Source organism: Pungitius pungitius, chromosome 8 (assembly GCF_949316345.1).
Source record: "Pungitius pungitius chromosome 8, fPunPun2.1, whole genome shotgun sequence".
NCBI lineage: Eukaryota > Metazoa > Chordata > Actinopteri > Perciformes > Gasterosteidae > Pungitius > Pungitius pungitius.
Window position 1 is genome coordinate 16395622 of NC_084907.1, and position 27893 is coordinate 16423514.

At 40.3% G+C, this 27893-nt stretch overlaps 1 protein-coding gene across 2 annotated transcripts in view; it reads right to left on the bottom strand.

Annotated features, from left to right (window-relative positions):
• Window positions 1-408: 408 nt before the first annotated feature.
• The window catches only part of cpne5b (copine Vb), a 74376-nt gene continuing 46891 nt past the window's right edge, over window positions 409-27893 (bottom strand). For both annotated transcript variants that reach the window (XM_037490446.2, XM_037490447.2), the window contains 13 exons: window positions 21259-21362; window positions 20193-20297; window positions 14543-14584; window positions 14324-14399; window positions 12409-12462; window positions 11751-11812; window positions 8845-8891; window positions 7969-8150; window positions 7560-7687; window positions 6587-6689; window positions 2623-2680; window positions 1966-2039; window positions 409-765 (listed from right to left, as the gene is read on the bottom strand). In XM_037490446.2, the coding sequence (XP_037346343.1) occupies window positions 574-765; window positions 1966-2039; window positions 2623-2680; window positions 6587-6689; window positions 7560-7687; window positions 7969-8150; window positions 8845-8891; window positions 11751-11812; window positions 12409-12462; window positions 14324-14399; window positions 14543-14584; window positions 20193-20297; window positions 21259-21362 (1227 nt within the window). In that variant the 3' untranslated portion in view covers window positions 409-573. The remainder of the gene's footprint in view (window positions 766-1965; window positions 2040-2622; window positions 2681-6586; window positions 6690-7559; window positions 7688-7968; window positions 8151-8844; window positions 8892-11750; window positions 11813-12408; window positions 12463-14323; window positions 14400-14542; window positions 14585-20192; window positions 20298-21258; window positions 21363-27893) is intronic.

The window sequence follows — 27893 nt, forward strand, 5'->3', positions numbered from 1 at the left end:
AATCTCATACAACATGCTCTTAGAAACATTGACCTAATAAAGAAGGACGTGACACCTCAAGGTATGAAAAGCCTGATTCATCTTAATAATGCATGGAAGTAATCCCCAAATACAAAAATGAATTCCAGGAGGAAAAAGGTGACTAAAAAATATAACTGCATTATGACACACCAATTTCTGACGAGCAAGGCTTAGGTCAAAGATCACATGTCCTGATACAATTAGAGAAACAACCACAAACAGGCACGAGTTTAAACCACAACATGACCTTTTTGAACCGACCTGCTGTCAAATTAGACGTGAAACAGTCTCTGCCTGGTGTTGGATTCAAATTTAGGGCCTCTCTCTGAGAGAAATCATCCAAAAGAATATGTCACAGTACCACCCCCCCCCCCTCCTCTCCCCTCCCCGCCCCCCACAAAGCTGCTGCAATAGTCACTGGGGAGATACGGCACAGAATTCAACACCCATTTCCTAGTGTGTCAGCTCAAAACAGGAGCTAGTGAGCTCCCGTTGGACTTTGAGTGGCCGCTGCATGCTGTCAGTCCTAAGTGAAAAGCCAAGAGGAGGGCTTCAGATCTGCGTGTGGTGGTGTGTGTGTCCGGGCGGTGTGTAGGGGGGTGGCGCTGGGTTGGGTTTGATACCCCGGCTCTTCATGTAAGAGATGAACTGGTCTGGGATCTCTGCTAGCACATCTTTCGCCAGCCGAGCCATGCTCAGCACGTGGTTGCCTGTCCGGTCCATGTAATCTCTGAAGGGAACAAACTAAGGAAAAAAAGAGGAGAAAAATGAAATTTCTCTATGCTAATGTTCAGGAGCTATCTGCATAAAATGAACTAACTTCTGCATAAACAGTGAGAAACTGCTGTTCATGCAGAAGAATTTTGAAATAGTCCCGTTTTAGCTACGATGCCTTTTTTTGGATTCTTTGTTCACTGAGGATTCATGTGAGAGAAAAAGTTTCCTTTACAAATTCGAGATAACATTTGGTGGGTAATTAACAAATCCTACAAACGAGTACGAGTGCAGTGTATCCCTTTAACGGACTCGAAAACATATGGTTTCTTCTATCTGGCAACATTGGGGATTTTGCGGCTACTGTTGTGGTTCATGGAAAGTGTACACAAATAGGTTTTGGAAGCAGGCTGGCATCCTCAATGGAAAAATCCAGAGGGCCCGTGTTTAAGCCGCTGTGTTAGTCAACATTTGCCTGATCCTGCCAGCTTTAGTATGCGGATCTGTCAGTAATCCGGCACCCCGGCTCCCCTCAGGAGTGAGAGGAAATAAATGAGTCAATGTGAATGGATAAATTGACTTGTCCTAGGGTTTGATTGAATATCTTTGGATTCCCTCTTTTGTATTATTTGTCATAGCACATCAATATTTTCCCAGGAAGATGTTTAGCAGAGGTGGTGAGCCACCCAAACCAAGACATTTCTTCTATCTAATACTTTAGAAAACCCTGCACATTTACCCACTAATCAGTCACTTAAAACTACGTTTTGACAACAAGGTCGATTGAAACACCACTTTTTGTGAGTACGACACATGCAGATTCCTAGACTTCAAATATAAAACTTAAAAGCACGCTTGTCGCTATGGGGATTCACAAGAAGCGTGCTGATGTCCTAATCTGTTATAGCAGCCTGTGCCAACAGATGGTGTTTTGTCAGAAACAGACATTTTAATGTAAAAGCACAACTTGAATTTAAAATGCAAATGTAAAAAATATGACACAGTACATACTGTAAATCCCACCAAAGAAATGGTGATCTTTACCTCCTGGCTAGAAACTACATGAGCCCAAGCCTGATAAATGTTGTTTCAACTTCATTGTCTGTAATCTAAATGCGGTTGTGCAGAATAATTTCTGGGATTATGGGAACTTGTTTTTTTCCAGCTCCTCGCCTCTTGATCTGTAGTAAATCCAATCAAAGTCTCGTTCATGCTGTCAAGGGCAGTCACCTGAACAATGTCTCTCTCTGCCAGTTTCCCCCGCGATGAGATCCTGATGTCATCACCATCCAGCTCCACCATAGCTGGAAGGTCACACACAAATGCATGGAGGAACACACACACACACACACAAAACACAGTGTGTGAACTGAGCAAGGTTGTAAGCATGTACATCTTTTGTTTAGTTATACAGGGTGTTGAGCTGCACAGCTTTAATCTTTCTTCATTGCATGTCTAATCTAATAAGTATTGCATTATAGTCTCTGTGCAATTAAGAACCATCTGGACTAAACACTGTAAAACCAGCAATTAACCTCAGCCGTTTCCTGTACATCTTTCCCCGCCTCCACCCACTCAATCCTTTCACTGACTCAAATTAGTCTGTACAGTGATTTTCTTTTAGGCGCCAGAGAGGTTAATGCTGGCTGTACCAGTAATGGACTGAGAGATGTATGAATTCTAATGTCAATTATTGGCATTATAATCTGTGTTTTAATTTGTTTTAACATCTTTGATTTATGTAGATGACGTACAAAATTTTTTTACAAATAAGATACTGGCGTTTTAAAATAAGTTTAATTGAATAATGAATTTGTCTCTATGTGGCTGCCCTGACAAAAATACCAGAATTGCTTATGCAGCAGTCCAAAAATAAAGTCACTTTACCATCAAACTCAGCCTGACCCACTCCAACTATGATGATGGACATAGGAAGCTTGGCACCCTGCAGAGAAATCGAAAGAAAGGAAGGGGATTAACTTTAAAAAAAAAAAATGTTCACAATTCTTTTATTAAAAAGATATGGAAGACATTTGTCCAAATTGACATTGACCTGAAGGGCTCATTATGTGATATCTGAAATCCTGGTCATTACATGCTCCCACTTTCTCTCACAACCATGATAATGTTCTGTATCACACTTTAACTACCCGAATAACCTTTAATTAAGACTAGGCTCCCAGAGAGAAAGAGATTGAAAGTCAGTAAAATAGGGAGAAACTTTTCTTATCCACTATTTTTAAATAGATGGTAAATGCTGGTTAACAGGATAAGGAGTGGAGATTAAACTCACTGACAACACCAGCAGCATCCGCTGAGATTGTGGGTCAATAGCTGATACCAGTACGGAAACAACAATCACATTTAAACCGATACAATTCTGACCAGAAGTGTTGTGGCATTATGAACTCTGTGAGGCTGTTTAAGGCTAAAAAGTACAGATCACTCCACAGGCAGGAAAACAAGTGTTAACAGACACCCTGATGAGGTCTTAATGAAAGGTGTGGCATTTGTGAGCAGGGAGAGCAGGGAGAGGGAGGAGGTGCAAACAATCAGTACAGCGACCGTCCTCGGTCACCCGCCCAGCTGCTCCCGAGGCACATTTCAGTCAGACGACTCTCTTCTGTGTGGGGATGCCGCTGCCTCCAGAACCAACGCCGCAAGATGCCAGTTCACAAGCTAGTTTGAAACCAATAAAAACCTAAATCATCATCAGACTACAGCTGGAGGGTTTCCGGATTGCATTGTTTCTCTTCTTTAGCTCTCCACACTGACTATTCAGCCCAGCTTGCTTTTTATTATTCAATATACTTTACTTTATGCCTGAGTCAGATTGACTGCATTGCATTGTGACACGCCATGTTTGTGTCCATTGTAAGTTCTACATAGATGACAACATATCTACAAAAGCCTTTATTGTTTGTAACAAGTTTCTTTCTAGCGTTTATATTTTCAAGTGCATTTCTATCTGTGGCTCGAAAAACAAATGTGGCGCGGCGGATCGGGCAATTTCTTTTGCCAAGGGGTTGAGAGCTGTTCCTGTTGACACCACCTCATTCACAGCACATCAGCGTGATTATCAGTGTTCAACACAACTCCTGTCAGTGCCTGTCCTCCCACGCACACACACGCACACACACACACACTAGCACATGCGGATAGAAATACACACATCAAATGCCACCAAAAATAAACCTGGCAATCCACCGTGCCCCACTTTTGCAGAGGAGATCCGGTTTAATGAGACAACAAAAACACAGCATCAATCATCACTCATTACTTCAACAACTCAGTATGCATGTGCTGCTCAAATCCAGATGCCATGCATGCGTTGACGGCCGTATGTTCCTGCATAACTTGAATAGGTTTATGGATGCGTGTTTGTAGAGTTGACTGTCCTGTTTGCACAGGGGGGGTCACCAGAGACACTGTACCATCTGCCTCACAGCTCAGCTCAGAGAAAAGCTGAAGGCTGCAGATTGAAGACACATATAGAGCCATATGTGTTGCATTAAGTGTTGCTCTTACAGTACATCAAAAGTCATGTTTGACAGATTGGCTTGTGTTAAAAAAGACAGAGGGTTTGATGTAAAAGAAATTAGTTCAAAGTATTTGTTTCTGGGATGGTGCATAATCTAATATAATCTGCATGACGTTGTTCATTTTGATCTTAAGAGAACTTAAAGATCAAAGTTAAGTTCTTTCATTTCACATTGCCAGCTATTATTTATAGTTATTTCTTGTACAAAAAAGTCAGGAGTTTTGTGTTGCACAATATTGAGAAATCATGCAATACGTAATAACCTTGTTAAATATCACGTTACAGATTTTACTTGTAATAAATAACTAGATAATAAAATGTTAAGTACCAATAAAAAGGAAAGCCTTAATGGCATCTTAAACTCCATTAAATCATGCCATTAAATGGCAACTTTTATGCCCTTTTGCATTTCATTGAGCAAGTTGACATTCCAATGATAACCTAAAAAAAACTGCTATATTTTGTGCAGCACTAATGGTGGTGAAATGCTTGTGAAGTTAAGTACATGTCATGGTCCCCGGCACTGATAACAAGATAAAGCACAACAAGTTGAACATGGGAAAACAAGAGCATCAAAAGCAGCAGAGAGAGCATTGTTGTTGTTGTTGTTATAAACTGCTGTGGTGACAGCAGTGTGGGGAGAGCAGATGAAAGGATTTAGACCTTCGAAAAGTTATGAAATGCAGAGAGACAAAAAAGAATGTCTATTTGTGAGCGAGGGCTCCAAAGAGAGAAAGAACGAGCCGTCAGAGGGACCTGAGCTGTGAGCAGAGGAGGGAGATGCCGGTTGATGGACGGGTGTTTTTCGGTAGAATAGCAGATTCCATTGCGATTGAAAATGAATCTCCTTTTGTTCTACCACATGGGTCATCAATCCAGAAAACATGGTGTGCACATGTCCATTCATTGCAATGACTGAAACGCACAAAAACACCTGCATTGACAAATATGAAACCCCTCCAGAATTTAAATATTCATGCAAATTCAGGCTTTTTCCCACATCGTCTTGCTCTTTCTCGAGGGTACCTTCCAGCATGAATAAATATGAGGAAATACTTTTATATAACCTCAGCAGTGTGTCCTCCCCCGCCCAGGGATCCGTGGAGAGAGTTAAAGGGAAAGCAGTGGAGGCATCAGTAGACAGAGGCAAGGAGATAGAGCAGCAGGCAAGATCTTAAAAGGAAGGTGTGGCTGTTCTAATGTTTTGACTAACAGTCGCAAATTCCCTTTAAATCCAGTCTGCTGGGTGTTCTGTGCCTGTAGCGGGCTGATGATGATGATGAAAAAGGGGAGGAGGAGATAAGAGGAAGAGACCAAATAAGAAACCAGCCAATTATTTAAAGCTGGGAGAAAGAAAAGATTTAGGGCAAGTTTTGGGCCGAGATCGGCAGGAACATCTTTTTAAGTGCTGTATGTTATAAATATTACACAATTTCTTAAAAAGGAAACACGTTTGAAGAAAAAGGAAATGATGAGTGGCATCATACTCCCTTTTGTGATTTTGAAAACACTGAAGCAGTGATTTCACAGTGTGAGATTCAGGGTCTCCCTTCACACCAACCTTTGGTTGCCTGCAGAGCTCCACTCCTGGATGCTGAAGGGATCATGATTATATATTTTGATCCCATGGACACTCAATAGTTCCCCCAGAATAGCTTAATATAAAACCTTACTGATAATACTAATAACTTCAAATAAAACCAAATACACAAAACGAGGCATTTATTAATGTCGGACTCTGGAAGGAGGGAAAAACAGCGATAAGCCTGCGTCCCACTTTGAAAACCTCAAAAGAGATGATTCATCAAAACTGACAATTGCCCGGTGGCCTCGACGGTTGATTTTAAAGGAACAGTCAGAGACAACTGTTGGTAAAGACGTGGCTATTTCTGAAGATAACAAAATCCACCTATAATCTACCATCTTGAAAATGTAGTCATTAAATCTCAACTGATGTCAGTTATTTTAGGTGAGTTATGGGGGATTATCCGATGGAGTATTCCTTGAATTTTTCTAAAGAGTTGCCACCGTGAGGTGGCCAAGCATCAAAGACTTTGTTACCGTATGAGAGATTCAAATGAGCTTTTATGTATTGTTTCAAAGTTTATGCTAAACTGGGCTGACTGGCTGTAGCTTCACATTTTTATGGTATCGACCTTCTCATCTAACTGTTGACAAATAGCAAAACGGGAGTATTTCCTAAAATGTCAACTAATTACAATTACATACATAAAATGTACTTTCTTTCAGTTAACACAATTTGTATATCTGGCTTTACAAAGAGCAGCTTGGCCCCTTTCCCATTCTTACATTTACTATGGCCTCTTTGGTCTGGGCCATGTCGGAAATGACGCCATCTGTGATGATGAGGAGCACAAAATACTGAGAGCCGTCCTGCACTGCAGCTGCATACCTGCACACACACACACACACACACACACACACACACACACACACACACACACACACACACACACACACACACACACACACACACACACACACACACACACACACACACACACACACACACACAGATTTACAGATACACTTGTTTCAGGTTAATCAAAAAGCCTCACAAATACTCATAGATAAATTATTCCAAACAATCAAGTTGGATTCAAAGCTGGTTTAATCTTTTTGATTCAGAGATTGACACTTTTGTTAAAATTCTATGAGCTCACCCACTCAAATGCTAAATACCAATGTTGGTTTTGCATTCTCACAGAAATGGCTCCCTGCCAGAGTTTATCATATGCGACTCTATTTTCATTCTTTTATTAAAGTGTTGACACATCAGATGAAAAATGTTTAGGATGGTGCTCAAACAATGAGCCAGCGAGAGAAGTGGTGTCAGTGGGAGGTGGAGGTGGGAGTCGTGCTCGAGGAAACCCCTCCTATCAAGTCACAGTTTGTATACCTTAAGTGTATTGCATGCTTTTATGTTATGTGTTATTATATGCGATATGTCACCATATGTTAATACCACAGGGCCATCATGCCAAATCCCCCACTAGATGTCTGACTAGTCTGATTTCCCATTGAAGCATGTTAAATCCTGTTTGTGGTGTCTGGCAGGACAGATTTTGTTAGAGTATTGAGCCAGAAAAGCAGCGGCCCAAGAAATCAAAACCAAACGATGCCAGCAGTCAAAAATGTTGACATGAGTGTTATTTCGAAAACTGGAATCTAATAGAATATCATATCCTTGATGCTATCATCTAACAAAACTGAACAGAAATACTTAGAACAGAGCTACTTTCAAACTGCATTGTTCTCTCACCGGGCAACATGATTCACCACAGGAGCAAAGTTGGTTGGGCCGTAGAGCTGCACTGTCTTCAGACTCTGGTGATAAGCCTCTAGGATACCCTCAATGCCGTTGCAGTACGGATTGTCCATGTCTCCATTCTGAGAAAGACGGAAGGTGAAGCTCAATTTCATGTAGTTGGTGAATTCATTCATCAATAAAAGAAATATCAGCATCTTTGTCATAGTGTACTGTGTTTATTCATTTTCATTAACTTAGTTGCTATAAATGGATCATGCTTAAAATCTGCAGATTAGAATGAATCGACAATCGAGCAATAAATTAGAGCTATGATTCAGTTGAAAATGCTAAAGATGAAATAGACTTGATAAAGATCCGTTGAACTGATGAATCAGGTGGGAGAAGGAGAGGTTGATTCTACCAGGGGAAACTCATGTGAAACCCGTCCATCAGGGGGCAGTTTGGCTCCAAAGCCCAAAGCGGGGAACATCTTGTCACTGTCGTAGTCCTGAATGATCTCCCCCACAGCCTTCAGGGCCATGGCGTAGGCGTTCAGCTGGTAGGGGTTCATGTAGTGCAGTGAAGTGGATTGGGACGGGTTCCCTGTCGACCAAACAAATCCATCTTTAGGTCATTGTGGGTAATGAGGGACAAAGATATCACTTCTAGAATGCAAGATGCAGTTTTAGTGCAATGGTACGACAATAAAAAAAGGTTTAGTTTGCTTCAGCGATGGATCTCGTGACTATCATGATTCCTCTATAGCAGAGCTTTCACTTCAAGTCTTTAGAGATGATGAATCATGGCTTAAAATGCAGAAGTTTGTGACACAATGAAGGCCAATCCATTAATTAACAGTGGGAGGAAAGCCATTGTGAAGGTAATCGGGAAACTATTAGTGGATAGTGGCTGTTCCGGGTACCGATTTAGCATTTGATTTAATAGCTTTGACACACACCAAAGAGCTCTTCCTTGTGATAAACCTTTGTAGCGTTTTGTGTTCAGGCATTATTATTTGCACAAGTAGTGCAATTAGACTTAAGTGTGGTCTTTTCACAACTAGCTGATGGTTATTACCACATGTGTTTCCTTTTATTCTGAGCTAAAATGTCTGCAATAACCTTTATTTGGTGTATTGACTGGGCATCTAGGAGGGCAAGATATCCAGGAAAGGCGATCACTTAGAGTGACAGTGTGTGGTCAGCATGTGCAACGTCTGTGCTTGGACATGCCACAGTCAAAAAGCTCTACACTCTATTCAGTCCTCGCCCTGAACACACCACTTCGCATCACTCACCATTGGATGCTGTGAAATCGATGGCCACAGTGAAATTGATCTGCGTTCTACAAGGGGGATGGAGAGGAGGACATGGGGAAAAAAATAAATCAAAGACATAGACCAGCCAGCAATAATAACAAGGCCGGCCTCATTAAATTCTAGTGCTCTCACGCCCAGTCACACACACGCACGCACGCACGCAGGCAGGCAGGCAGACACACACACAGACATGATTTGTGATACAAGAAAGGATCTAAAACAAAGGAACAATTTCCTATCATTGTATGGTTTAATGGGCTTTTGTTTTTATTTTAGACACACTAGTACAGTTGCTCAGTTGTCCAATAAGATTGCACTTTTACCTGGGAGGCGTATTCTGCTTTAAAACACTGAGCTGGGTAACAAGCAATCGATGGAGCACTTAATATCAAATGATAATCCAATTTTCCTGGCTGTTGAAGCACTTGCCTCTTCTTGCTATTTACGACATAGAGACAAGACCTTTGGGGGCCTTAATGGCAACTCCTATGAGCAGAGATGCAGGCCGGAGAAGAGTAATAAAAATGAACTAGAAAATGCATTTCCTGCTGAGAATGCGTTGCAATGCTAAAGCTAAAATGAATTTCTGAAAAAAAATGAAAAAAGCTGAAATTATTTTTTGAATTTCTAAAAATACAGAAATAAGTTGAAATTAATTTTCAAAACATTTCAGAAAAAAATATAAATAAAGCTGAAAATCAATGTTAAAATATGCTGAAAATATAGAAATGAAAGAAATTTTATGAAATTTCTGAAAATACAGAAATGGCAGAAGCTGAAGTGAATTAAAAAGAAAGAAATAATGAAATTAGTTTCAAAACATTTCTGAAAATACAGAAATGACAACGTCGGAGATGATTTTTGCTAGTAATATTAGTGTAGTATTGGTTGTAGTTGTGATTGTGGTATTAATAGTAATAGCAGTAGAAGAAGTAGTAGTAGTTTTAGTTTCAATAGCAGTAGAAAAACTAGAAGTAGGAGTAGTACTAGTATTATCAGCTGTAGTATTATTACTGTTTGGGAGACAGAATGTTTGTCCTTAAAACTAAGAAGTCATTAATTGATATGCCTCTTAATTACATTAAGAGGCATATCAATTAATTACATTAAGAGGCATATCAATATCATATCATACCATGGGGGTTTTATTTTGAAATTATGGGATGGGGGGAGAATAGAATGGAATATTCTTAACTTCCTTCTAAACAACATGGCAGCTCCCAAAGAAGTTATTACACTGCTGGCCTTTTTCAACCACCTTCCAGTTTCTGTTACTGAGAAGGTTCTGTGTTAAACCAAACGTCGTTTTTGTCCTCAAACACTAAGCAACAAAGTGTTTGTGTGATAAATGTCAGTATCATCATTAATACTATATTCTATATATTTCTAGACTACCATATTATCAAACCCCTCTACTAGTGCGTAATATGGTCTCTGCAGTCTTTAATAACCTGATAGGTGTTCATTGAACTATCATCAGAAAGCATAATATGCCCTCTCACTCATTAAGCCTTCCCTGCTGCTGCTTGGAGACAAACTTTTGATTAATTTGAATATCAAAATGGTTTCCATCTTTTTATGACTAGAGTGGCTGTCAAATGAAAAGAGTCCCCTTTGCATCATGATAAAAGGTGTAACACTGTATATTACAAAAAAAGGTCCAGTGTAAAACGTGTAGAAAGCAAGTGTATAAAATATATGTATATACCAATTTGTGCTGCAAAGTGCTTAAACCGTTTAAGTGACAGACTTTCTCAACTTTCATGCGTTTTCTAATATGCAAGGGCTCCATATTCGTATTACTATTATTACTTTAAAAGTGCCAGATCAGTGTAGGGGGCGGACTGATGGGGATGATATTTTAAAGTGAGGCCACTAAACCTTAAGGTTATTTCATGATAAATTGGCTACAGCCAGGAACAGTCTGTCAGAGGAATGTGTCACACTTGTCAGCTCTGCCACAGCTCATGCAACCCGTGACAGCCCACCCGCTGTGACGGGACAGAGGAGATCAAAGCAAAGCCCAAGCTACCTGAAAGGTAACCTTCACCGTAGACACGTCAACCCTACACTCTTAAACTCATGTCAACTCTTAAACTAAACCGAGTTGGAAGGGTTTGTACTGGCATTGAAGGTGGTTTAACCATTGGTGAAAACTACACAATATAATAATATTATAATTATACATATATACGTGCTGTATACATTACCAGTCAAAGGTTTGGACACACTTTGTCATTGAACTGAAAGAAAACATCCTGACTGATTCTGTCTATGTGGGTCCACAAGATGAAAAATAAGGGAATTAGAGATATACAGTTGTAATCTTTTTTTTGCGAATATACATTATACTGGTCATTATCAGAAATGTATTATCAGGTCGAGTTTCTATAATATGCTTTTTGTGCCATTAATCCTCCAGGCACAATTGTTTTCCTGTTTTACAATGTCATTTTGAGATTAATGTGAGATTAAGGTTTTTATTTTCAGCTAATGGTTTAGTTTCCATAGTTTGAGTGTTGTTTACAGTGACCACTTGTTTTCTGTTCGTGCTCTGACAGATGCAATGTGTAACACCTGCCCAGCACGTAACAGCAGGCCCACCATGAACCTCTTCAATGTGACCGGAGACACCACTCCAATACCAACGGAGCTCGGGGTCTGTGGACAATAGCTTGCTAACATGCTAAGTGGCAACGAATACTGGTTCAAGCAAATGAATGGAATCATCTATACCCAATGAAGTGGACAATTTAACTTCATGCGAAAGATTTGTTAATAATAAATAGTAAATAATAGTCTGTTTACCGCATTGTTTGTTTCTAATAGCAATCACAAAGAGGCCATTTCCTTTGTTAAGTGTGCAGAAAGTCATTCTGACTCACCCTCCTTTGATGTAATCTAAGAAAGTGAAATCTGACTCCACTGAAAACGAGAGCAGGGTCACCTTGAAAAGAAGACAAAGAGACACTTTAGATTCAACATGGTGGTGATGATCTTTCCTTTAAAAAAAAAAAAACACACTTGATACTCTATTGTGATGTGAGCCGTCTGGTTTCGGATGAGTGATTCGTTTACATTGGAGAGAGGTTGATTGCATTTGTGTGCATTGTATGCAGATGGCCAGACTGCTGGGTAAGTTGTGTGGAAATTGTTGTTTCAACCGGTCGTTGGTGTTGCTCAGTCTGATCTTGCAAATCTCACAATCTGCCCTTGAAGTTCTACATGACAATTAATTTTTCAGTACTAAATACTGCAGAATATAAACAGTCTGTTTGTGTACAAGAGATGGAAATGCTCAAACTGAATTTAAAATTCTTCTAATTATAGTAAACAAGTAGGTACTTGTCAAAAGGTTGGACATACTTTGTCGTTGAACTGAATGAGAAAATGTGTCCAAACCTTTGACTGGTACTGTACGTCCTTCTTTTTTCACAACATTGAAAGCCCAGATTGACGCCAAAATGTAACAGTCATAATTGTGTAGAATAGAAAAAAAGAGCCACAGTCTCAGTCCTGGTTTTCTGCTTCAGCCACACTTACTGTCCCAGAGTTGACATATTTCTTTTTCTTCATTTTCTTCTTGGTATTAATCACCTAAAAAACAAGAATGGAAATATTTCGGTTACAATTTAGCACATAAAAAGGCTTTGAATTGCCATCAGCGGAAATATAACTATATATATAAATATAACTATATACAGTATATATATATATATATATATGCGCACTGTTTTCATACATAACTTTTTACTATATGTACACGCACCCTATAGAGGTGTGTAAACTAGTGTCCGTAATGGTTACAATGTCTGACAATGAGGAAGCTTCTAAAATAAATCTTAATAACGTCACCGAAGAATTATGTGCATGTGAAATAACTATAAAAATGCCATCTTAAAAACCCCTGTACATTTCCTTAAGCCATTCTCTTTTTTAAATTCAGACTCAGAAACAATCGGCCAACCTCAAATCCATTTAATACTGAAACACTGCAATACTAGCCTATAATGTATTGTTTGCTTATTCAAATATATTTTCCATTACTCATCTCACCCACTTTTACACAAATCACACCCTGTAGTTATATAACAAATGTAATGAAGGTGTTGTATGTGGGTGGCAGGAGGAGAAGTTCATGCCATTGCATAAATGTGTGCAGTTTGTCTCTCCAACAGAGAGGACATTAAAGGCGACACACCATGTTCATATTTAGTTTCACACTTAGATTTGGGGTTTCTGCTGGAATATTTTCCCATGCTTTTGTGATCATAAACTACTTCATTGTTCTCACTCTCCAGTGTTTTAGCACCCGCCTCTTTATGCCTCTCTCCCCAAAAAAGCCTGCTCACATTAGTTTGCTGTAGAAATAAATGATGCACCTTTGCAACGGTAGTCCTAAAGCAGAGGGTGGAGATGGGGGGGGGGGGGGGGGGGGGGGGCGGTACATTCCAATGAGCTTGTGACATTGGAAGGGGAACCAAATCTAAAGGGCTTTAAATGTTTTTTAGGCAGCCCAGAACCGACTGGGTTTTTATCTATTTAACAGTTTGTTGGTTAGTAGGCACACCAGATTACCAAATGTTTTTGCTGCTGAAGGAGTTAATGATATGACCCATTCAAGGAAGGTGAAAAGGTGAGGTTATGTGTGCATGAAGTAACAGATGAGCAATAGGGGGAATTGTAGCTCATGTAAGAACACAGAATAACTTCCACTGCAGAAGTATAGAAGTTTTTACATTCAAACACAAACCTCAAGCAACAACAATCGATGGGTGAGACATGCACTGCAAGACTTTCGTTTACTGTACCAGTATTCTACCAGGCCGAGAACAAGAGAGAAATGTCAATCTGGAGACCAAAGACGTCTCAGCTCATTACCCCGATTTTCTATGGCTGCTAGGCATGAAAGTGACAGCCCCTAATTTAAAATGGAGGGATGGCAATTTGTCTGACACACTGAACAATCTGCTGATGCAAAAACTAAAGGGCCTTTGAGTCTCACTGGGAGGTAGAGAGGAATCAAGAGTAGCGTATAATGAAGCTGACACCCAAAAGACAGGTATTTGTCCTTTGGCTGGAGGCCACCAAACCACAGAGGCCTAAAGCTGGACTGTGCTTTTTCACAAAGGGTCACATTTAATGGTTGCCCTCATTCTTCTTTCAACCTCGCAGATTCATCTTTGTGTGCAGGTGATTATAGTTTCAAGGTAAATCTTATAACAATAGAAATATTTAATTGGATTTAAATGCAAAAAATTGAAATGTATAGAATGTAAGAAATAATTTATATTCAAGGTTTTCTGTAACTATAAATGCCTTGGCGTGCAGGATTATAAAATGTGATTAATGAAACACAGTTCAACAGTGATGCCAGAGATAGAAATGTCTCTCGTGTCAGAAATGGGATCCAAGGCAACACACGTTCCAGAGCCAAAAGACGACGCTTAACACTCACCTCGTAGACATTAAACTGGCTCTGCCCTCGAGCTAGCTCCCGATAGCTCGTTGTATAATCCCCAATGAAATCATGGCTGGAAAAAAAGGAACAAAAGGAGAAAAACAACAGCGAGTAGGAAGAAAAACCAGTAAAAGTTGTCCGAGATATGGTACAGATTTTATACGTTGCGGCTGACGTTTGAGTTAATATTTTTGTATTGATTCCAATGAGACTTACCTGCCATCCCTATCCCAATCGTATACTTCCACCTTGATGGTTCTGGGAAAAATAACAGAAACACAAAATGGGATCATATTTTAAAGCAGGAAGGCAGGTGGTAAACAATCATACCACAAAGTCTATAGCTTAATCACACCAGTTTAGTGTACAATGCCTTGATGTGCTATCCATCAAAAAACAAGGTCTTCTAAGACGATGTCTATCTTGTGCTGCTTCTGACCACAATACGTTTAAAGGTCTAATGGATTTTTTACCTTGATTTATGTAGGAAGTCTGTCTTAAAAGACAGAAATGAATGACCATTTTGGGGGTTTTGTTTCAAACAAAAGGCCACAGTGTAACATTTTGATATAATTTCGGGAATGTAGTGCATGTCTGATTATGTTCCACGGTGTCATCCTGCCGGGGAAAATGAACCTCTCTCCTCAGCAACTACTTCATCAGCTGCACATGCTTTGGTCATTTTAAAAAGAAAGCACCAACGGATATGTGCACCTGTTTCATCTCGTTTTCAGTGCCAATGACAAAAGGGTAAAAAAAAAAAAACATTGAAGATATTCAGTTTGTTCTGTAAAGGACTCAATGAGTTCCATGGATCTGGCTGAAGGTGGGAATACTTCCGAGAAAAATAGACTTTCTTTAGAAAACCTCTTCTGCAGCATGGTCTGACAGTTTGACCTTAATGCCTCTTGCTTTGATGTCTCATTTAGTTATGTAGGTCATAGGCATCGGTGTTAACTTGAGATCGATATTTCATAGCCTGTTTTCCATCTCAATACCTTAAGGTAAACAGAAAAAGATAGCTGTTTTTAAATATCATACTGTGTTTTATAATGGTGCCAACCAAAAGGTTGTTTTGATATTAACTTTAGAAAAAGGCTGAGCAGCTGACTGCACTTTGAAAGCGTGAACTTGTGTCTGCTGCAGCAGGTGTTATCTCCACCCTCCACAGCAACATCAGAAAGAAGACTGATTACATTTTGTACAAATAAGGCCAAAACAATGTCCAAGCAGGGTAAACAAAAAAACTTTTTTGGCACTTCACTCCTGAGTCAGATTGATCTCACCCCCATGTCTCCCCCTCCTCCCCCCTTTGTCTTTCACAAGAACTGACACCCGCCCAGATCCACATGAAATGGAAGCAGTCGGCACATTAAAGACTCTTTTCCCGTCACTGAGGAAATGAAAGATGAAATAAGCCCCACTTCCTCCCTGCCACCTGGTCCCTGTCATTCCGTGCTGACAGTTTGTTCTTTTGAGGCGGGTTTCAAGGCTGTGAGAGAAAGAAATGTGCACCGAGGTGGTGGAAACATGATGCTTTGTCTTCCCTGGTGGAAAAAAAGGGGAATAGGAAGAGGTTCGATGAACACAGAGAGAAAAAAGGCTGTTTTCTCCTTCCCCCGACAAATCCATCTGCAGTGGTTTGATTCTAATACATGCAATGGGCCAGCAAGCGGTCTTCATATTGGCTCAAGCATGTACCATACTTTTATTTTATATCCTTACTTACAGTTGCATCCCTCAGATAATTGAGTGGCCCCCTTGAATTCTCGGAACAGTGTACACTCCAAAACTAATCTGTCAGATATATCTCCAGCTAGTATTCCAAGGCACCGTTAATAAACATGGCTCATCTCCTCTAATGGAGGTGCATTTAATTGAGGGAAAGAAGGAGAGGGCATTAGATGCGGCACGGTTTTTCAGCCACAATGACGGATCTCTTTGATGTTTCGTCGGAGACGGAAATAGACGACGCTTGAGTCACCTGCGCTGGCTTGTTGTCGAGAAAGAATGGCTCCCTTTTGATATTTTTATGAACATTCGGCAGAGGATAACATACCTTGTGTACAACTTAGACGGATGAAACACAGCATACAGGTGGGTTTGAACAATATATACATACAGTAAAGAGATGATAGTAACGCTAAAATGTTCCTGCTTTCTCTTCACACTCCATAACTTACTCATATGGCATTCTTCTTCTTTTCCAAGTGGTCTTCCAAAGCAGTGTGTGTGTGTGTGTGTGTGTGGATAGATGCACTCTCACTCTAGAGACTACTGGATGCTGTCACTTGAAGGACAGTCCAATCAGCCACCCAGTCGCCAGCAGGAGTGTTTTTTACCCTTCACTGGTGCTTCTAAGATATTCTAAAAGGCATGACAAAAATATTGTAAGGGACAGATCATTTCAATCTAGGATTTCTGGCTGTTGTTTTCTAGCAACACTTTACCGTTGACAGAGTTAATGCAGAAAGAAGTTTGCTCGGTCCAGCAGCCTTTAGCCCGGCTCAGACTTGCTGCACATGTTGTTATTGATGTTTCCTTTGATGCAGAACAATATATATATTTTTTTAACAACAACATTTCTGTTCTTTGTTAAAGAGGTTTTTATGGATAATTTGATGTGTTTAATGGGGCTGTAACTAAGCCTTAATTAAATACAACCGGAGGAAATATCAGTATTCCAATATGACAATATGATTAATAAAGGAATAACATTTTTCTTGAAGTTGAGTAACATTGTGTTGTTACTGTGCTCAGTAAAAGCTCCAGCAACGGTATCTAAGAGGAATTGGTCATGCCTGCAGTACCAGAGCTGCATCGGATGAAGAGATGCTGAGTTGATGTTATTATATTATTATTAAAATACACAAGTTGCTCATAAAGCAGTAGTCCTATCATATCAGCATCATTCCAGAGTCATCACTGTCAAAGACCTATTTTATTCTATGTCTTAAGAAGTCTAACTAGTTTCAAAGGAGTTTACTTGAAAACGTGTTTTTGGTGCACATTCTTGTTTTTTTAACAACACTTTTCTTCAAAAACACCTAACAGTTCAGAGACCTTAAAAATATGAATAGGAAAAGCAGACAGTCTACAAAAAATGCAGTTGTGAGTGAGATTTCTAAAGTCAGTTCCATCCACATCCCATATGTACCACCCTCTGACTTGAGAGTTTTGGTAAGAGATTCTTTAGAATAGTTAGAGGTCAATATATACGGGTCAGAAGTGCCTCCCACATAATAAAACAAAATAAAATTGCATCCCACATTTGTAGCCCATCACAGTTAATAGCATTTTGCTCAAGCAGGAAAAATAAAGTGCAATTTTTCAGGTGTTCCAGTGCTTATTTGTCTGGAGAGAGAGAGACAAAGAGAGAAAGAGAGAGTCGAGCTGTTAGCAGCGACCCTCGTCTTTCTCCTTTTTGTTTCTTTTGAGATTCACTTTAGAGAGCAGAGTTCCTCTATTGGAAACACCCTTTACTTAAATGACTTTGCCTTCTCCTTCTGCCATTTCGTTCATCTGGTGAGAAGCACTGATCTAGTTAGAGGACAGGAAATCGGCAGTGGATAATCCGGAGAGGTCTACTTCTCTCAACAGCCAAAGGTGCCTTTGCAACAGAGTACCAACAACTCAGATAATATGCAGTTGGATCCACAGTCACTGCCTTTCCATCCAGATAAAACAAATGTTGGTATTCGTAATTTAACAAGTCCTTTTTGACCAAACGCTGAGCCCTCAGACCTGCATTTGTGTATTTTTGGTCTTTTTTCCAGGTGGGTCCTGAGCCAAGATGGCAGCATACAAAATAACCTCTTAACTTCACTAGTGACCACGTTGACAAAGATGTTCAGTATACTATCCTGTAGATTAATAAAATAAATGAGTTACTAGCATATTTTAAGCTCATACAGAGATTATGATGCAGAAAATCTAAATGTGCTTCAAGAAATGATGTTCAGAATTGTTCCAAGTGATTAATTAAGGAAGCTACTGTTTTGCATGAGTTATCTAGCAATACAGGGAAACCACTTTAAAAAATACTTCAATTCAACACCATGGAAACAATCAAGGTCTTTATATTGTTCTGTGCCGTAGTCTGTAAAATGGATATAGATCCTTCAGTGGACCAAAAGGAAACAATATTGTTGCATGGCAGTTTTAGCTGTATATTTAGTTTAAACATAGACTTTTGATAGATGTTGGTCTGAACTAATTAAATCCATTATTTCCGCTGGTTCTTAAGCACTTTACAAATCCCTGAGAGCTGTACATAATGCTTATATATACGTACAAACAAACAACAGCCGTAAGAGACGTGTTTCTTGAACAACTACTGATTGGATGTGTCATCGGAAAGGTTGAAAAAAAAATCTAAATAAAGAAACAAAGATTATTCCTCACCCATGCAAGTATAAAACCTGTGTATACCGTTGTCTCTGTTGATTTATAAAGACTTGCAGAATGCTGGTGGCTTATCACTTTATATTATACTCAGGTGTTTGTGTGCTTGCATGTTATTGCACAGAAATGCCTTCGATGCCCTGCTGCATCCCTTGTGTATAATTGGCTGTGAGTGGTCAGAGGCCCTTTCTTGACCTTGAGTGTGATTGGCTGCCTCACTGCAACTCACCTAGTATTTCCAGAATATCAAATGCTTCTTGAGACAACGCCATCTGTTCTTGCCTGCCTGTTGTGGATTTCTCTCATCTTTCTGAGCACCCACCATGTTCTCGCTATACTCAGTAATTAGAGTTTGACTGCGTAAAAAGAAGATAGGACCGAGAGCTTTGGGAGGGAGCTGAGAGAAGGGAGAGGGGCTGAAAAAAGACCTGGTAATGCAATATGAAATATTTCTCCAAACAAAAGTAATCTGTCTGTCATTCCTGTTTCATCTTCCCTCACAGATTTTGCTTTCTTTCTTCTCTGTGCTTTAGATTAGAGGAAGGCAGATAAGTTGGGGGGAGAACTGAATGTATATCCATTTTGACACAGCATGTTTACATTATTATGTGACAACTCGGATAAGTAACCCCTTATTATTTCAGATGTTTGTTCGGCGATGTGATCAGATCGTCCTATTATTCCAAAGCAATAATAAATATACCAAACTATAGGCTATTAAGGGCATTACATATGTATTTTTGCTACCATATTGCCTCATGTCATAACTTTCCTCATATCTTCCTTAGTTTGCACTTCAAACATTAATATTCTGACCTGATTGTTACTGTTACTGTGTCTGACAAGCCTTCCGCTTCACACAATTTCACACGTATTGACAGTTTTCAACAATAAAGTGGCAGATATTGAAACAATGTTTTTTTTTTTTGGATGTGCCAAAGTTTGCAGCCGGTCATTAATCGAAAGGATTTTAACATCACAAATGTTTCAGAGATTATATCTTAGGCGTAGAGCGTTGATAACTGAAACACCACAAGAAGGTCCTTGGAGATTAGAAGGGCTCGTTGTGCCTGTGCTTCCCCAGCAAAGAGCGATACTGAGGGACATAATGAGCACAACAGCATAAATAATGTGCACCATGTTGGATTGATTTATTCTGGTTAAGCTTATTGTCGTGCAGGGTGTAGTAAAACCTGCCATCGTTATGCGGCCTGTCTGTCAGAGCAACTTTAATTTGAACCATGAATGAATTTGACAAATTGAGCCAGCAGAAATCAATGAAGGCTGAAGATGTCAATGGGGTCAACATTGTATACTGTTTAATGCATGTGCACCTCTGTACGTGCGTGCGTGTGTGTGATAAAGTTAATATTGAGGCGACAAATGGAGCCAGCAGTTAAAGGGGAAACCAGCGGCTGTGGGTATCAGAAGGTGTGAAGAACAGGCACAGGATGCATTGTACCTGTCGTAGTCCCCGTTGCAGAGCGCTCGTACTGGAATGGTGAAAGGCTGCCACACTGGGTTTAATGTGTTCTTCACCACCTCTGTTTTATGGCAGATAGTAAACCTAGAACAGTGTTCAAAAAGAGGCAGACACAGAAGCATATTATTATTTCTTAATTACACAAGCCAGGCAGTGAGATAAATATGCAAATAAGAGGAGGAGCAAGCCACTAAAGAGACGGAGGTAACAGGAATAACAATGTAAAATCCTACAGTCACTGGCAAGATGCTTTAAATAGGGCTGTACCCAGCTTTGTTTACCGCCTGGCCTGTCTCCCAGTTATACCTCTCTGTGGATTTTAGACCACAGAAAATAATTTGATATTTCAGTCTGGCTTTCAAATCCTTTATTTTGACCTCAAGTATGACAATGATATGCAAATGGGTTTCTCCGCTATCAAAAATGTTTTGCAGAGCAGGGCCACATCAATTCCTACAAACAACCGCAAGTACCCTGTCAAAAAGCAGCAAGGCGTTTTTTCCCAAAGCCTTGCATTACTTGTGCTCCACAAGGTGCCTCGAGCCTGTTAGTCCTTTAGCTGCACAGACGTCTAATCTGTATCCCCCTCTGGCACCAACACCAGATACTTGCAGCACATTTGTGGGGATCCATTTCCCACCCTGTTATATATCAAGAAAAATACTGAAAAAAAGACAGCTAAGACAGCTAATGAAGCACTTGCTGAAGCATCTCTGGATAGATGAAGCTGACGCTGCCACAACTGCAAGGCCCCTTGGGGGCACTCTCAGGAGACATGAGGAGACGGGGGGAGTGTTATGCACCACTTTGTGAATTGCTTCAGAAACTGGCAGCGCTTTTCCGATGCAGATTAGGTTGTTTTTTTTGTTATTCTTGCTTTGATGCTTAAAAAAAAACCATACTAATCTTTCCATTTTGCTGTACTGGCGTCAGTTAGGAAAAGCATAGTCACGGGTACATTCCTCTGTAGCAACCTCTTGTAGATGTAACCTTGTATTAGGAGACCGGCACTACCAGCTGCCTTTTGAAACACAGACGCACTCACGTTCCGTCCTCATTGCTTCTGTAGAAGACCATGAAAGGGTCCGACTTGCCGAAGAAGTCCTTCTTGTCCAGCTTGTTGGCACAGAACTGCATTGTGGCGCTGTCCTGCAGGGATGCATGGAGAAGTGGGGAGAGAATCGTGAGATAGTGTCGGAGGAGGGTGATTGAAGAATGTAAGGTATTATTTATGTGGCCTATTTCGTGCTTCTTCCCAGCTGATACTGGAGCAGCAGATGGAGGAAGCTTTCAGTGCATCACACAGTAAGATAAGGAATACTGCATGAATACTGTAATCTGCTACGTGTGAATCCTTATTTGTATTTCTTGGCATATTGTAATTATGGTTGCACAAGCTAATGCAAATGATTTAAGTTCAGGAACATAACAGTTGATCAACATAATTAAGTACAGGACTCAATGAATGCTCAGTTTAGTTGGATGATTATTTCAAGCTTTTTTTTGTCAACATGTGTCACCACCTAACAGCTGGAGATAAGCACCTTTTCTTTCACCAGGGCTGTAAGTCTAGTAAGACTCCAAATCCTGCCCAGCAAAAGGTTAGACACAAGCATACACAGCATTCAGTTTTCAACAGCACCACATGCTCACATACCCACAAATGAATACACAGCTCCTGAAAATCTCAAAGAAAGGCTAAGAGACCATGATGTGATGTCATGAATCACGTCACACAAAGGAAAAGGGCTATTTTTCTCATTGGTATGAGGATGTGGTCTTATATGACTTTATTCTTTTAGTCCTTGTAGTCTGAATGTCACCTTCTTCCACTCCATAAATTACTGGCTGTCATCTTTCTATCCACTACAGATTTATCTATAACAACTGACTAATGGCTTGCATTCAAGTATGCTGACATTGTCATAGCGGACCATGGTACTGAGTCCATCCAACTGCAAACATCACTGCCAGCTGCTAACCAAGTCTAATTCTAGCATGAGTAATAGTCATCAAGCTAACGTCTTCTGATACCTGTCACAGCATCTGGAAATCATCACATGCTTCACCTGTATTTCGGCCTCAGAGAAACATCCCACACAAAGCCCAAGTTCTGCTTTGGGCATTGTGTTTTTCTTTAATGCTGTTTTCCTCAACGATGTCCTCATTTTCTAGATAAAATATGTAGTTGGATATAAATCATAGCCAAACATTTTTCCGTAGTAAATAATTCCAAAATCAATCCACCATGCTACTAAATTTGTCAAATGTATAGTGAGTAAAGCCAGTGCTGCAGAACTGCAGATAAACTCGTTTTCTTTTTTTCATTCTCTCCTCTCCATCCTTTCAACTAATGGCATGTTGTTCTGCCTTTCCATCCTACATTCAGCCGAATACAGATATAGTAAATCAAGCTCAGTAAAGCCTTACTAACTGGTGAGTCATGCATATAACTGGTGGTGGTATCATTTTCACGTAGTAACTTGCTTTATTGGCATTTCATTAGTCAAATTGCATGGTATAGTAGTATCTCATTTCATGCAAAATGTTCTTAAAGTTCATTGCTAAAACTACCTTGCACAGTAAAATTGTTCAAGTGGACCTTCACGGTATAATGTCAATGCACTCTAGTCTGTCTAACTCACACTATTCTCTGGTCTAATGCAACCGTGTTCTCCTTCAGTCGCTCTAACAGACCACGTTCAAACTCCCGCTCTCACGGGACCTTTCTCATTCCTGGTCGAACATCACCTGGTTTAATGTGACCATTTTCTATTTTCCCAAAAAAAAAGAACGACAAGCTGACACAATTTGACGCATTTTCCACTCAAAGTTGACCGTCCCTCCTGAAATAAGGCTGTGGGGCTAACTTGACCCTAACCTATCTTGTCCTGCAGTCTGTCGGGGCCCTCTCTTTCACTGCAGGGTCTGTTGAACCCCCCCCCCCCCATTCCTTACTGTGTACCAGCTAGACACTTGGTATCATATAGTTTTACGGTCTTGCGTGATATTTGTATTTATATAAAAGATCAAATGTATTTCTCATTCAACCTCAACATCTGTCGTGCATTTTCTCCCCCACTTGTCTATCGTCAAATGTATCGCTTTCACCAACCCCCCAAAATAATCACTTGGCTGCTGTTGAGGCGTGTACCATTTGTTTACCATTCTCCCTCCCTGTTTTGGGCTCTACTCGTTTGGTAGGAGTGCAGGGAAGGGGCGACTTATCTGTAGCGTATGGACTGTGGCTAATCTCTGAAACACAGTGGGTTCATTACAGAGTGTTCAGATGCTATAACAGTAGACTGCGGTGCTGTCAGGGCTCGAGGCCGTACACTGGGCAGCCATGGTGCCACTAACGATAGCTTAATAGCTTTTTAATGTTGCAGCTTGCACCTTGCGTGCTGGCTGAGGGCCACGTGGCCAATCAGCAGAAGAGTGTGTGCCAGGTTGTGAGAGACGGTGTGAGTGAGTGAGAGCAGCAGTGTTGAATGCCCATTTAAATTCCTTTATGCATCTAACTAGAAGGTCCTCACTGCGTCGTTATCGCACAGAGCCAGGCACCAATCAGCACACACTTCCCTCTGACATACTCACGATCCACTCTACTACGGCAGCGCGAGCAACTTTATCTGCATTCCCGCTCTTATTCCTGGACAAACGCAATCCACGTGTGCGCCATTTGCAACACCCCCGCTAATGCACCCTGCTTCATTCCCTTAAAAACCTTCACTCCTGGGGAATGTTTGCAGTCCTGATAAATACTCATAAAGAGATTTATGATTTCTGTACCTTCTCTGGACACTGGATGCGTTAATTTTCAACAAGTACTTAACTTCACCTGGACTATGACAGCGTAGTCCCTCTAAACATGGAGGCGGGGTTCAGGCTGACAATTTAGTGTTTTTGATTGCATCCCCCATACGTTAAAATTGAAAAATGTTGTTCATGTTTTCTCCCTTCTCCATATTGACGGATACGTGACTCCCCACCATGATACATATTATATTTTGATATTCTGATCACCAGAAATCTCCAAGAGGTTTAGAAAGACGGCAGCATGTGTTCACTGAGATTAACTGTCGATGGTGACACCTACTACGACTGAACAAAGCCAAGCACGTTGGCCACATAGGTCGCTCTATAGGAATAAAGTGAGCTTGCTGATCAAGTTGCTCACAAAGCAAACACAGGTTGAAATTCAAAGAGGGACAATTTGGCAACGTTTCCGCTCTGAGGGACGACAGATCAGAAAATCTCTGGAGAGTTAATGGGCACATAAAAGCATTTATGGCGATGGCATGTGTTGGGGATATGAAATATGCATCTGTCCTGCCTCATTAAGGTTCTGTGGCACGAACACACACTCTGTCAAAGGTCTGTGATCAACAGACATTTGCTAATATGAAGTGAATCGCAGTATCAATATTTAAAGAGGGGAGAGGCTGGATAGAGACGCGTCCACATCCTCAGAAGAATAATAAAGGATTGTTTGGGACAGGAGAGTGCGAGAGTTATAGATGCACTGATTAAGACAATAAATAGGGAGCAGACAAGAGAGGTAGTAAAAGTATAACATAAAGGTCAGATCGGTGCATTTACATTGGAATCACATACACATGAGTTAGTGTGAGCCAGTGTTTCTGTCTCTTGGGGGCTAAATGAGGAAAAAAGATGAATGGCATGTGCAATCTCTTTTTTTCTGTCTTTCTACAAATAGTTCTTTCCTTGCCTGGATGAGCTTCTCCCGTTTCTTGCTTGATTTAAAGCCACAGGATTTGAAATGTGTGATTCATGTTGTCATGTAGCATTTAATGAGGATTTCCAAACAGCATACGTGAGTGGAATAAAGTGTCAGCAATTTCTGTTTCCCACTCCTCACCCGTGTCTTCTAATCGCTCCACCTCCGGCTGCTCCAGGTTTTCCATTTTCTACATTGGATATTGTATTTATTCCTTTTTCCCTTCTCAATATAAAGGAAAATGCAGCAAACGCTGTCGTTAGGATTTATTTCACAATGCCAAGTGACATTTTGAGGCATCAAAGAGAAGTGAGGCCAACAGACGTTGTTGACCAGTAAAATTTACTTCAGGAGAAGCAGAAATGTTTTATGTTTCCTAAACTTATTCTGGATGACATCAAGGGATAAAAAGAAAGAAAGAGAAAGAGCTTTTGTCGACCGTACAACACATTTATGCACATTAATCCTGTCGGTCGTGGAACAGCTCCACTGGTTACAAATTTGTGCAATTAATCAAAAACATTGGTCTTGAGGTTGGACCCGATTGTTGACTGGGGCGGGAACACAGAGAGCAGGATCACACTGCTTTGCTCTCATACCCTGTTACAAATGTCTCAGATTCCAAAGCAGGTAGTCAATACTGCCATGAAATTCAATAAATGAAATATGAGATGAGATGCTAATATTAACAGACTTAACCGTCTCTTCTGCTATAGCAACAACATTTATTTTTTACTTATCCACTCCGCAAGATGCATCTGTCAGATATTCTGTAGGATCAGGGATTTAACCCTGACCCCCTAACAATGTTGTATTCGCAAAGGGCCAAAGGGCCACCACTGCAGATTTGTTGCCTCTGGATTGTTAAAAGTGTTGCAAGTGTGGAGTTAATCAAATTCATGTGACCCAATATTTTGATGGTAAAAGTATGGATTGCTGCCTTAACTTTGAGTAACCAGCACAGAGCATTAGAGAAATGTTTCATTATACATTAATTGATTACTTAACTTCACGTCTCATAAACTTTGTTCAAATGCAAGAACAATCATTTTCTAATTACCATTTCTGTTCCTCAAGCTTTCATGCTATTTCCTCTGTATGGTTCGGTTTTCCCAAAATCAAACAGTTTTTTGATCTGTTATTACAATATGATCAGAAAGATTTCCTTCTACTCAAGATTTGTTTGCTGAATTGGTTGTAACATTTGGCAATACACTAAGAAATAATTAGAGCAAAATTACAGAGCTTGTCATTTAGAGATGGCAGGGGTTGCACAACAAGGGAGGATTGCTGCAATATTCATCTCAAGATTTCTGTCTCCGCAAGACAGCAAAATGTCATTGATCTAATCTCTAAAATGTATCTAATCATGTGTTCTCCTCTTCAGACTCTTCACAACAATGTGTAAAGATTAAAGATGGCACTTCAAATGAATCACAGCTGAAGATCAATATCTCATTAAAAGTCTGTAAAATTTAAATAAAATCTGAAATTATTTAAAACTAGTCCAATAGCTATTTCGACAAAAGAAAAGAAACACACACTGCACACCCATAAAGTATGTACAAGTGTATTAAATATTCCTGCTGCAGAGTATGTCAGCAAATAGAAGAAGAAACCTAGCAATCAGTCTCACAGACTACATCATGAACCTAAAAATGATAATGTCACTTTGTGAATGCTAAATGTGTGTAAACCTCTTCGACCCGACCAGATCCATCATTACAAACTTATGCTGTGCAGACAAGCATTTTGCATGACCAGAGAACCTGACTTTGAATTCTAGTCTAGATTTCAGTTTCCAAAAATACTGCATGTATGAATGCATTATAGCAAAATGTTGGAAATCATACATTAGGAATCCTACACAGTAAAGTAAAGGCTCCTTTGCTATATATCAACACAATTACAAATTATCATTTGAAATAATATCAAAACCTTTTACACAAGCAGCAGTTACGGATCGATCAGCGATTAGCTCTCCTCTAGACTTGTGTATGTGGCCACCTGGCTTACCTACAACCCTCCCTCTCTTTTTAGCTGGGCCAAGCAGTTGTTATATCTTCGAGTTGGTACAGTAGGCTTTTCCCGCCAGGCATGAAATAATCCTCTATTGATTCACTCCACTTGTATCCGTTCCTATCTGTCTGACTTGGTTTCTCTCCTTTACAAATCTTAAAATCTCTGCTTCTGTCCATCTTATTTCTGCTTGTTTGCGCTCTCATTTTCATTTCTCATTTACATTCTTTCTATCTCTCAGTGCAATTTGCTCTGTCGCACTCCCTTGCTTTTCAATATCCGCTCCTAATCTGCATGCTGGGAGCGCATCGAAGCATTCAAAGCTTTGGTTGGCTGAGGGGACTATCGGCACTCACCCCATCATGTTCCTGGGCCGTTTCATTAGTCGACTTGACTCTCCGCGGAGTGAGAGCAGCTGCCCTGTCTGTTATGCTGCAAGCGGGAGCTGTGTGTGTCTGGCTGTGTAAATTAGTGTTGTGGGTATTAAAGGGAGGTAGATAAATTAGTCAATAGATGGATAGACACAAAGGTAGGTTGATAGATGTTGAGTTTCAGCGGGATGATCCCTCAGGTTGAAGAATAAATACTATCATACAACGCATTCTTTTCTAAAGAACAGGCATTTGCTCCCTGAGTGAACCTCTGTGAAGGCATCTCCGTGTCCCCTCTCTGCCACGCTGCCTGTGTGCTGGCTGACTGCACAAGTCATCCAAACTGATCGAATCATATGGGCACAAAACCTCCTACAGTACTTTGCATCCACCATCGCAAATGAAAGGACGTGTTGCAGCTGATCAGTTGCGACGTTCTTTGGCCCGAAATGACCACCTTCCACCGACTGTAAGAGTAAGTCTGTTGACAAGTGGAAGGATCTCAATCTCTCTCAGAAACACACACTCTGTGCTTTTCTCCCAGCTTCG